General features: G+C 46.2%; 1 protein-coding gene across 1 annotated transcript in view; it reads left to right on the top strand.

The window, feature by feature from the left end:
* tshz3b (teashirt zinc finger homeobox 3b) overlaps nt 1-11959 on the top strand; it is a gene marked incomplete at its 3' end in the record, with an annotated part of 40027 nt that extends 28068 nt beyond the window's left edge. Inside the window, exon 2 of the mRNA XM_080843751.1 lies at nt 8544-11959. Coding sequence (XP_080699877.1) covers nt 8544-11959 — 3416 coding nt within the window. The remainder of the gene's footprint in view (nt 1-8543) is intronic.
* Between the last annotated feature and the right edge of the window lie 1275 nt (nt 11960-13234).

Here is a 13234-nt window from a genome sequence, read left to right as displayed (position 1 = left end):
CTGATGGTATTTGAGACATTTCCAGACAGCCGAGTTTAATGTGTTATTCCGAGGGGAAGTGTTTAATTTGTTAATGCTTTGTCAAAAAAGACTCTGCCGTTTACAGAGCTGCCATTTTTAGTCTTTTGTTTGTCTGTGGTTTGTGTTTATTTGTATGGAATTGCATATTAGTGTGTAATTGTGTCTGTGTGGAGTGTGTGTGTTTTGTGTTTGTGTGTGTGTGTGTGTGTTTGTGTGTGTTTTTGAGTGCATGACTGTGTGCATGAACGAGACAGTGATTTTTCCCATTATTTTGGTCTACAGCTCAATCGCTCTCTTGTTCAGAAACATCCTAAATAATTGTCTCTCCCTGTGAGCGTTAATTAATGAACTCTGGCTGAGTGACCCGGCACAAAGGCAGCCAGAGATGCAGAGACGGACAGATAAAGGCATGTGAAAGACAGACCAAAATTGGGAGATGCAGAAAGAGAATACACTCTAATGATTTCCATAAAGAAAAACCCAAACACGCAGAGACACACACACACAGAGCGAGAAACCACACACACACACACACACACACACACACACACACACACAGACACGCACAACTGCACTGATCTTCATTTATGTCATTCACATAATTTATTTTTTGGATAGCTATGTCCAAAATAAATCAAATCTGTAACATACAGTATACATATACATATACATATACATATACATATACATATACATATACATATACATATACATATACATATATATTCATATACATATACATATTCATATACTTAAGCAATATAGCACGAGTGGGAGTGGGGTAGGTAAGGGATAATCCCACGGGTGGTGTTCGGCCGTAGCCATCGAGGCCTCTAGGCCGAGTGGCGTAGGCAACAACACCCGTGGGATTATCCCTTATCTACCCCACTCCCACGAATGCTATATTGCTTTTATAAAACAATTCTACCGTCAACAAATGAACATTTCAACACGAAGTTATTGATTAAAAATGATTTATTTCGCCATTGTTTCTCCGCAACAAAAAATAGTTCCATTGTCAACGTCTTGGTTTGGAATTCTAAAAACTTGGAATTAACGGTTATCATCAATGCGAATGTTTCATCACGGAGTGATTTATTTTTAGCTGTGAAAAGTCCCGTAACTGTAGGTATGTTGACGAATAACCTATAGCATGGAACGTCTCTCGTCCAATCAGAAGCAGCTAAATTATGCGCTAGAACCCAATTGTTTCATAAATATACATACACCTTACATATACATATACATACACCTTACCTTTATCTCTACACACACACACACATTTATATTTGTTGCATTCCATCCTCTCCTCTTCTCTCTGTGTCTCTGGTGCTGGTCACAAGGCAGGGGGGTGAAAGAGAAGCCTGGAACACAAAAAGAGAACAAGGGAAAGAAAAGAAAGACAAAGAAAACAAGGAAGAATGAATCTGATATTGATTGCATTTCTCTTGCCTTGGCTTTGGGAATAATGAGCAGTGTGATTGTTACGGAAGCTGCAGTTGGGCCTGCTCTCTCTCTCTCTCTCTCTCTCTCCCTCTCTCTCTCTATCTCTGTAAATGTGTGTGTGTGTGTGTTTGTGTGCTGTGCCGTGCCGCTGACGGAGGTGCGGTGTGAGTCAGATGATGCATTGTGTGGGCCGGAGATGACTGCACTGAGGAATCCGCCGGTCGTTGCCGCCGTCGCCGTGAATCACGGCGCATTTGAATGGCCATGGGGATGGGATCGTTGCCGAGAAAAGACGTATCTATTTCAGGTGGCAGTGGTTGGCCCATGAATGAGGCTCTGTTGCAGGCAGGCAGAATTGCACAGGGGGTTACAATGCTTTAGACTACGCCAATTGAGAAGGCTCTGGGTACATTGTGTCTGGGCCCTCTATTGCCTGTGGTTTAGGCTAATATTGCGGCTTTTTGTCAGTGTTCGAGCCCATTGTTGCCTTTGATTCCTTTGACAGCCCACACCTAAGTCTGTGCAGTTAACATAGAGCACAAATTCAGGCCAGACCTCACAGATACCACATGGAGAAATTTGCTTATGCATAGTTCTCGTCTCTAAGGCACAGCAAGTGGTGGACCGCTCTGTGTGTGTATGTATGTGTGTGTGTGTGAGAATGTGTGTGTGTCTACATCTACATCACAGTATTTCCTTCACACAAGAAATCAACATCCAGGGTCAATAACAGAGGGGAGGTTCTCTCTAAGGAGGCTTCCTCACTGGAGCACTCTCCTCAGAATCCCTCTAAATAACCTACATAGCTGACGTGAATCGGGGATTTCAAACTGTTTGGCATCGGAATTCAAAATGGCTGTTGGAGTGTTGTGCTTTGATGGTTGACTGGGCGATTTCTCAGGCAGGATCATATTTCTGTCATGGCTCAGCTGTGCATGCCCTGCTTCTGAAGTGACGACCTTTTTTTTCTTCTTCCTAGCGTATTTGGTATCTGTGAAGGTTATCTCACTGTACCCCTGCTCACAAACCGAGGGGCTATCGCCTCCCCTATCCCTGCTCACTTCATCTCGAGCTGTGCTCAGTCAAGAGGAAATTGTGTGTGTATATGTTTGTTTGTGTGTGTGTGTGTGTGTGTGTGTGTGTGTGTGTGTGTGTGTGTGTGTGTTTGCTATGTGAACCCCCTGATAATGTGTGTGTTTGTGTGTGTGTTTATCTATGTGAGGATACATATGTCTACAGCGCTGCGTGTAAGTGTGTATGCTGGTGTGTGTGTGTTTTGGAACAGAGTTGCCCGTTGCAGAGGCGACTGCAGGGTTCAGAGGACACGGAGTGCGCTGGAGTCTGGGCTAGCATAGCTGGCTGTGTGTTGTTGTGCTGCGCGCTCCTCAGTGTGTTAGTGCTCCCAGCTGAACGCTAGCTATGCAAGGCAGACTAAAGCCTGCTCACACTCCAGCTCCCATCCAGCCATCCGAATCCCTCCACCTCATAGCAAACATACACAACGGACGTTTACATGACACTCGTACATTTGTACACACACACACACACACACACACACACACACACTAGGCATTTCTGGTATTCACGCTTAAACAGGGGGTCGATTATTTTTATACGCATGTTGCCATGCTTTTGTTTGGATACACACACACATAAACTCAAACACACATGCACACCCACACACACACACACCTACTCAGTCAGTCCGAGCAGGTTTTCCCAGTCAGTCAGATTGAGACCCAAGTGTGCGTAAGCGTACTCTCCATAGGGCATTTCATGACCAAGAAAGACCTTTTTCTGTTTGGGTTTGTTGTGAATTCACATGAGGTCGTGAGTGTGGACTTTTCACCTCTCTCTCTCTCACTCTCTCACTCTCTCTCTCTCTCTCTCTCTCTCTCTCTCTCTCTCTCCCTCTCTCCAGTTTACCCGTACTGCCTCCGATGTTCTCACTCCCTCCCCAATGTTTTGCTCCTCTGTCTTTTTGTTTTCTTCCCTCTTCCATTCTCATTTTCCATCTCTCTCTCTCCCTCTCTCTCTCTCTCTCTCTTTCTCTCTCTCTCTCTGCTACACTGCTCTTTTTAATCCATCTCAATAGGCGCTTATGGGCAGGGGCTGGACAGCGGTGGCAGAGGGGCTGGTTAGAGTGGTCTGTGGGAGCGTTTTATGCGTAGCCTTGGAGAGTGGGCTCCATCCGTCAGGCGTCTGGGTCGATTGGGCGTCTCTCTGGAATCGATGGCACGCCTCGCCGATCCCTCTCTCTCCCCCCTCTCTCCCCACTGCCCCCCGGCCCCCTCTCTCCGGCCAGCCAGACCCCCATCACCCTGGCTGCAACACATATACCCTCACACACATACACATACACACACACACACACACACACACACACACACACACGAGATCAGACACTGATCTGCGCACACCCACATTCACACACACTCACTCCCACACCATGGCCTCCCCACCAATTTGTCTGTGCATGTCAAATCGCAATAATTAAGCATTATTGATCTCAGATTCAATTAACTTCATTAACGCAGGTCATGATAGCTGGGGATGAGAGGGAGGGGGGAAAAGGCTAGGGCGAGGCGGCCAGGCGACAGGGTTTTGGTGCTATCTCATATTCTCCAGACCCACACCGACAGACTGTCTGCTTAAGGCTACAAACCATTTTCCCCCCCTAATGATATCACATCGCAGATAGTGCCATATTAGAGCGAGATACCTCACATTATAAATGTGGGCTTAGGGGCTATATATAGCAGGTTTAATTACCCTGCTCCTCAGCACCTCTCTCCCAACACCCCTCCTCTCCATTCCCTACCCAGAGGTATTCACCTAACTAGCAGATAGTGTCTCACCTCCTTCAGGCAGGCTCATCGAATTACTAACAGGGCCTTGTGGAAGAGGTTGACTTGATGTGTAAAAGTGGATTTATTTATTTATTTCATTTTGATGATATGTTTACGCAGATATGTTTTCAAATGCGATGCACGGGGATGAACGTGCTAATGACTTTTTTCCCCCATCACATATTTGTCAGTTTTGTCATTTGCATCTTTTCTTGCGTTAGGAAAATGTTGAGGGTTTGTAAGTAACACACACTCACTGACACACACACACATCCAGGGCCCAGACGTTTCATGCAAATATGTTCCATAAAACATACACATTTATATTTGTGCGCATCAGTACATAAAGCAGTGATTAGTATGGATGATGTTTTGGATCATAAACAGACAGTTAAGAGTTTATATGGGAGCTCTATAATGGCAGCACCCTCACTGACTCAGGAAGCCTCCACAATCACTCAGCATCTTTGAAACAGGAGGTGCCTTTATGTTTATCATTCATCTGTTCATTCATTCATCCATCCATCCATCCATCCATCCATCCATCCATCCATTCATCCAGTAATTCATTGGTATTCAGACAAAGCGCCTCATTGTGGCATTCCCCTCTGTATATTACAGTGTAAATTAGATCAAAGTAGCCTTGCCTATCCAATGCCAATTCATTGGGAGGCTTATTTTCATCTGCACTCCCTCCCACTGTGTTGCACACACACACACACACACACACACACACACACACACACACACACACACACACACACACACACACACACACACACACACACACACACACACACACACACACACACACACACACACACACACACACACACACACACACACACACACACACACACACACACACACACACTCCATTGCACGCTCCCCTCCATTCTTTCCTCTAATTAAAAGAGCACCTGCATGGACTTCTGCTGGCTCTGCCTGCACCATTGGCCTGAGAAGGGCCCAGGGATGAAAACTCAATATTGTTCCCAGCTAGAGCCCACCATCTCCGGCCACTTCAGGGGCCCTGTGGCTGGGACCGGAGCCAGTGGCAAGCATGGCGGTGATGGTGTGTGTTTACGTGTGTTTGTTTGTGTGTGTGTGCGCGTGTGTGTGTGTGGGTGTGTGTGTGTGTGTGTGTGTGTGTGTGTGTGTGTGTGTGTGTGTGTGCGCGCAAGATAGAGAGATGGGACTGTGGGTATAATTCAGTGTTTACTGTCCGAAAATGAAATCTGAAAAAGACAAGCAGCATGACCACTCACTCTCTCTTTCCCCTCATTCTCTCTCAAAGATGCCATCATGTTTTACGGTCAAGTTCAGGTCAAGGTTGTGGTTACACAGGGTTGCCCACGGTGATAGCAAGAATAAAGGGCTTCAATCAGAAGGCATCAAAACAACCATTTCTCTTTCTCTCTACCTCTTTGGCTCCTCTCTCCCTCTCTCTCTCTCTCTCTCTCCATCCAGCCCTTAAGTTATCTTTTTTAGTGTGCTTACACATTTTAATTACATGTTAATCAGAAGGACTAATTATGTTTGAGGTCGACCTAGCATTTATATTCCGTGTGGTTGAAAGTGGTGGAGCAGGATCCCCCATCTTCCTGAGTGCTCCTCTTCCTCCCTGGCGGGTCTTCTCGGGGCTTGTGCTTTAATTACTCTGAACAGGTTTAAGTCGGGTCTTGTATCGGGAGGAAGGAGGTTTTTACATCGCTGTTTGGCCTTGATGTGAATGCCGTTCTGACTACTTCCTCAACGAAGCCATTGTTCTCTTAAACAGCTGTCGTTTTGGCTGATGCGGAACAGATGGTCGTGTGTGTGTGTGTGTGTGTGTGCGCGTGCCTGTGCATGTGTGTGTATGTGTGTGTGTGTGTGCCTCTGTGCCCGTGTACGTGTGTGTGCTACATGATCTCAGTTGACTGTTCAATTGTCTGAGGGGGCTATTTGATTTCAACCCATTTTCAGTTGTGTATGTGTGTGTGTGTGTGTGTGTGTGTGTGTGCAAGCATGTATATATATATATGTAGGTGTGTGTGTGTAAGAGAGATTGACAGTTAGAATGAATCCCAGTTAATGGACACCTCTAAAATCGCTTGCCCATCATTGGTCCCAGAATAAGAAAAGAAGCGAGACACAAAGATTAACATTGTTGAGTGTTAACAATCTCATTCTATGCCTCCATCAGACCACAATTACTACCTCAATGCAAATAGCTGTGTCAAAGACATCAAGATGTAATCATATTTCGGTTTTCCTTTTCTCCCACACATTTGCGGTACAATGCGGAGATGTACACCTTAGCACCGCGATGTTGTTCGCTATACAGCAAGTGCAAGCCACCAGTGTGAGATTTACAGTTTGTTGACTGGTGAGGTAACTGGTAACCTGTGTCGCTTTGGTGTGAGACAGTTAAGCCACTTGCAGTGCCTGGAGGCAGTAACACACACACACACACACACACACACACCTACACACACACCAACACACACACACACACACACACACACACACACACACACACACACACCGCAGAGGCATGACGGCAAAGGTGCTTCCCTCTCTCCCTGTGCTTATCCCTGGGTGTTGCATCGCCAATGGCAACAAAATGAGCACCCTCATGATGACAGCTTTTTTTCCCTTTTTTTCATAGCCCCGTGCGTCTCCTGGTGTAGTTGGTACACCTCCAACAAACAGCTCATACTTCAACACACACCCCCCCCCCCACACACACACACAAACAAACATTTACGCTCAGACAGATAGTTCTGCAGTAATGTTGGAGTGTTATTTGACAAGACCAACAGACACCATTGGTGTCCTGACAACTGGACATTCCTCATGATTATTTTAATTTCTGATAGAAAAAAACAAACAAACACATTTCTCCTTGGCTATGCAAAGCTGCCATTTTGAATGTGTAATCCAATGTAATTTATCTGAATTGTTTTATTTGAAAGGCTTTGTTGTCTTTCCAGTAGTATCTTTGGAATAGAGGTCTTCTGAGAAATAAAAGGTATTGGGTGCATACTGTTAGTGCCATCTGAACTCAAAGCAGCAGCTGCTGACATGAATGCTGAGAGGCAATCTTCTCTTTGTCATTCCCCCCATGGTTTACATACCTGCTCAATATGTGATAAACTCTTACACCATGGAATTCCAAGAATTAGCAACATTTAAGCCTCTCTCTCTCTCACGCTCTCTCTCTCTCTCACACTCTCTCTCTCTCTCTCTCTCTCTCTTTCTCTACCACTCTATCTCTCAGTACGCCTACAGAAATAAAAATGGCAAGAACTTTTGCTTCCTTTATTATTTTACTTGCTTCCACTTCAATCTTTTTTTCCACAAGAGGGTGGATACAGACATACAGTGAATTGAAAATAAGCTCTCCAGGCTAACCAGTAAATAATAACTTTCGCCTTTCTAATCTCTGTAATTGACTCAATTGTGTTTTGTTCTGGGATATTTTTGAGCCTTTTATTTCCTTTGGAGATGTACATGCATTCATTTTATTTACGCGGTGCCAGGCCGGCACTGGGTAATGAGTGAGAATGCATGCTTAATTTAAATAGTAAGTGTTTCTGTGAGGAAATGTATTGTAGGCTGCAGAAGAAGCGCAAGACACATTAATTGACAGACAGGAACTGCTGTCTCGGAGGTTGATACAAGTAATTTATTACTTCAGAAACGAATGCCACCTCCAGAATGTGCTTCATTAATTTCAAATTTAGTTTTAATTTCAAGCTGTTGCCCCTTGAGAAGAATAAGGTGGCAAGTTGGTTTTGAAGACATTCTCTCTCTCTCTCTCTCTCTCTCTCTCTCTCTCTTGCTCTCTCTTTCTCTCACACACACACAGACACTTTCTCTCCCCTGATCTTCTTCCTTTCCTTGGTCTTTTTGTCTTTCTCTCACTGTCTGTCTCCTTTACCATGATACAGAACAAAGGCACAGAGCAATACGGCTTTATTCCATTTGGAAATGTAATGCAATAGGGAAGTTGAAAAGGAATTACAGCAACAGTTTATGATATGAAATGGTCTGACTGATTGTTTTATTTGTCAGAGAGGAGGAAGATAGTGAAGGTTTGCAATTTCTAGCAATTTTGCTTTTCTTTGCAATTTAGGAATTTAGAATGTGCTATGAATATTCGTCATTGGATGAAGTAATAATGAATTTTGTTCTGTCTCTTTCTTTGTCCACCCCTATTCCCTTACCCCAATCTATCTACAGCATACGTTCCTGATGATCTGAAGGAGGCTGACCTTCTTGATGAAGATGTGGATGGAGAGGACTCCGCCATTGAAGAAGAGCCTGGTGTCAATTATGTGTGCCAGGACAAGGACTTCCCCCTTAAAGACTCCCCTGTCGCTGACTTTTCCAGCCATGAAATGGACAGTGAGTCACACCTTAGTGAGTCGAGCGATCGCATGTCCGACTTTGAGAGCTCCTCGATCAAAAATGAGGACGACGGCTTGGCCAAGGAGCCCCTCCCCACCATGTCACCGACTTCCACCATGATGATGGCAACAGCAGCAGCTGCTGTCACCCTGGGTGCAGAGGAGGCCACAGTGTCTGGCCCAAACAGCCTGGAGCAGATGAAGGCCATCTACAACAGCTTCCTCACCAGCTCCTACTGGTCCTCCCTGAACCTGAACCTCACAGCCACACAGCAGCAGCCTCCAGCAGCAGAAAAGCCTGTTCGCACTCACAGCAGCAGCAGCAGCAGCAGTAGCAGCAGCAGCTGTGGGAGTAATGGATATGACTGGCACCAGTCGGCAGTGGCTAAGACCCTACAGCAGGTCTCCCAGAACCAGAACCGCCTAATACACCCGGCCGCCGAGCCGAACCTCTTCAGCACCGTGCAGCTCTACCGCCAGAGCACCAAGCTCTATGGCTCTATCTTCACAGGTGCCAGCAAGTTCCGCTGTAAGGACTGCAGTGCTGCATACGACACACTGGTCGGGCTGACAGTACACATGAATGAGACTGGCCACTACCGCGATGATAACCATGAAACAGATAGTGAGGGGACCAAACGCTGGTCCAAACCCCGCAAGCGCTCGCTCTTAGAGATGGAAGGCAAGGAAGATGCCCAGAAGGTTCTAAAGTGCATGTACTGTGGTCACTCTTTCGAGTCCCTCCAAGACTTGAGTGTCCACATGATCAAGACTAAACACTACCAGAAAGTGCCTCTCAAAGAGCCTGTGACCCCAGTGGCTGCCAAGATTATTTCCTCAGCTCGCAAGAGAGCCCCCATCGAGCTGGACCTTCCTAGCTCTCCAGATTCCAATGGAGGAACCCCCAAGTCCCATCTGACAGACTCCAACGATCTCATGCAGAAGGGCTGCAATCCTTACATCACACCCAATAACCGCTATGGGCACCAGAATGGAGCCAGTTACGCATGGCAGTTTGAGTCCAGGAAATCCCAGATCCTGAAATGCATGGAGTGCGGAAGCTCCCATGACACGCTGCAGGAGCTGACAGCCCACATGATGGTGACCGGACACTTCATTAAGGTCACCAACTCGGCCATCAAGAAGGGCAAACCGATCATGGATTCTCCCCCAACTCCTGTACCTACTATCTTGTCCTCTGGAGAGGAGAAGGTGCAGTCTGTGCCACTGGCTGCCACGACATTCTCCCCACCACCTCCACCACCGCCACCTCCTCCGGCCAGCATCTCCCCAGTGCTGGCCATGGAGATCAAAAAGGAAGAGAAAGAGGAGGAGTGCACCAAGGAAACCACTAGCAGCTCAAACAGCAGAGAGAAGAAGAATGGTGAGGATGAGGTGGACGAGAAGTTCGATGTCAACTCTAAATATTCATACTTGACCGAGGAGGACCTGGAGGAAAGCCCCAAGGGAGGGTTTGACATCCTCAAGTCACTTGAGAACACTGTGACATCTGCCATCAACAAAGCACAGAATGGCGCTCCAACCTGGGGAGGATACCCTAGTATTCACGCTGCCTATCAACTGCCCAATATGATGAAGCTCTCCCTGGGCAATTCTGGCAAGAGCTCACCTCTGAAGTACATGTTCTCTGGAAACGATATCATGTCCACACTGAAGAACCAACCTCTGATCTCTCCTCCATGCAGCCAAACCTCACCCCTCCCCAAGAACAATTTCCATGCCATGGAGGAGCTAGTGAAGAAAGTCACTGAGAAGGTGGCCAAGGTGGAGGAGAAAATGAGGGAGCCCGCAGCGAGAGTGTCGCCCCTCAGAAGAACCACCCCTTCACCCTGCAGCAGTGAAGCTGGAGACTCAGCCAAGGGGGACTCCCCCAAAGAAAGGCGAGGAGCCAAAACCCCCGAGAGCACTGGAGGTGGAGCCAATCACAAGGAGACAAACGGTGAGGCCCACAGCAAAGAGCCCATGGAGAATGGAACGGACCGCACGGTGAAAAGTCCCGTCTCTTCATTGTGCAGCAGCACAGCTATCATTACAGAGCATCCTCCTGAACAACCATTTGTCAACCCGCTAAGTGCGCTTCAGTCCGTCATGAATGTCCATCTTGGCAAAGCAGCCAAACCAGCCCTGCCCTCCCTGGACCCTATGAGCATGCTTTTTAAAATGAGCAACAGCTTGGCCGATAAGGCAGCTGTGGCAGCCTCCACCCCGGCACAGACCAAAAAATCCAACGAGCACTTGGACCGCTACTTCTACCACGTGAATAACGACCAGCCTATCGATCTGACCAAAGGCAAGAGTGACAAGAGCAGCTCGTTGGGATCAGCAGCCCTGTCGTCTACCACCTCCACACCCTCATCAATCTCTCCCTCCTCCACTGTGACAATGACCAAGGCGTCTTCGGCTGTGGCCTCTTTTATGTCCAACTCCCCGCTGCGTGAGAACGCCCTGTCTGACATCTCCGACATGCTTCGCAACCTGACGGAGGGACACCATTCCAAGTCGTCCACCCCCACCAGCCTGTCGGAGCGCTCTGATATTGAGGGAGCAACCCCAGATGAGGGGCCTGAGGAGATATCCCCAATCCAGAAACGCAAGGGCAGGCAGTCCAACTGGAACCCCCAGCACCTGCTCATCCTGCAGGCCCAGTTTGCCTCCAGCCTCCGGCAAACGGGTGACGGCAAGTTCATCATGTCAGACCTCAGCCCCCAAGAGCGCATGCACATCTCCCGTTTCACCGGGCTCTCCATGACGACCATCAGCCACTGGCTCGCCAATGTCAAATACCAGCTCCGGAGGACCGGCGGCACCAAGTTCTTGAAGAACCTGGACTCGGGGCACCCCGTGTTCTTCTGCAGCGACTGCGCCTCGCAGATCCGCACCCCGTCCGCGTACGTCAGCCATCTTGAGTCGCACCTGGGCTTCAGGCTCAGGGACCTGGCCAAACTCACTGGTGAACAGTTTGCTAGCCACATCTCGCACCACACCAAGGGTCTCTCTGAAAAACTGTTGTCGGCCCAGGCCCACGCCCTCACACAATCCCTCTCCAATCCCCTTGTGCACTCTCCCGCCCAATCCCCTGAGGACGATTCCAGTGGTCCCACATACCAGTGCAAACTGTGCAATCGGACTTTTGCCAGCAAGCACGCAGTAAAGCTCCACCTGAGTAAGACCCATGGGAAATCTCCAGAGGACCACCTCCTGTATGTGACTGAACTGGATAAACAGTAGCACTGTTGTTGGACAGACTGAACTTGTTCTCTATCTCTATCGTTTCTCTCTCTCTTCTTGTTCTCTCTCTTTCTCTCTTACTCTCTTGCCTTTTGACAGTTATGTCTTAAAAAGGACCTGAAAATTAATATGAAAAACAAACTGCACATTGATGCCATAAAACTACTGTTTAGTTCCAGCACATGATTTTGAATTCCCCTCCCGAGAAAAAAAATCCTCTGACCCAGAGACTTTAATTTTGTTTTTGTTTTTAATTCTCTCGTTTTTACAAAAAGAGACAAAAAAAAAATTGAAAAAAAGAAAGGATAATTTTTTTAAATGTGCAGTCTTGAGTTAAGAGGTGCTGTTGTCACTGGTTAAAATATGAAGGTTTAAAAAAATAACTTTTAAAAATGAAGTGGTATGTATTTGAAAGTTGTGTAAATTGGTTTCAGTTCTTTTTCTGTCGCATCCCTGAGATGCAGGAAGCTGCATGCATTGCTGAAACAGTTTAGTTGAATATTCGAGAACTAAATCTGGTGCACTTTTCTGTTTCTCCTTCTTCATTTCTGTCGTTTACTTGTATGTTTATTTTCTCTTTTGTCTTCTTTATTTTACGTGATCTATGTGTGCTGGTGCAGCAGATGAACTTTAACCCTCTGAGTACGCCCTAGCACTTCAACATTTCAAATCCAAAAATGAAGAGGTTAAGAGACAGGATTTGGAATAGGATAAGATTATGTGAATTTGGGACAAGCCAAATTATTTACCAAATTTATCTTATCTAGCATAAATATTAGCTCCAAACTGTGTATGAAGAAAATTGTCCAAATTGCAGCATTTTAGTTCATTAAAATCAGGGGCCTTTATAAATTCAGGTCTGTGTAAAAATTGTACATAAAAACTATAAACTAATTTCTGTCTAAATTATGCATCATTTTTATATTTTTTAATTTAAGAGGAGTATGACTATCTACTGGTGCACAATATATGAAGACATTAATGAAATTGTTTTGCACAATAGTTTTATAAATATGTTATTTAATCAGATGATATGAACATGAACCTGAGTGAAGAAGACAGAAGAAACTCTTTTATTTCCACTTCGTGCTCAAAGGGTTAAACCTCTTGTGCAAGACAGTACTTGCTCCAACATTTCTTGAACATTACAAAAGAAAGGTTGTACAAAAAGATGTTACTTTATAAAGCAAGGAGGGAATTCCACAATGTAACCTCTTATTTATAAGCAGTCTTGGTTGTCGTTTCATATTGTAGAATGCCTTTTTGATTGGTAAC

This window comes from Sprattus sprattus (genome assembly GCF_963457725.1).
Source record: "Sprattus sprattus genome assembly, chromosome: 8".
Taxonomy (NCBI): domain Eukaryota; kingdom Metazoa; phylum Chordata; class Actinopteri; order Clupeiformes; family Clupeidae; genus Sprattus; species Sprattus sprattus.
Note: the sequence above shows the minus strand (reverse complement) of the source record. Positions and strands in the feature narration are given on the sequence as shown.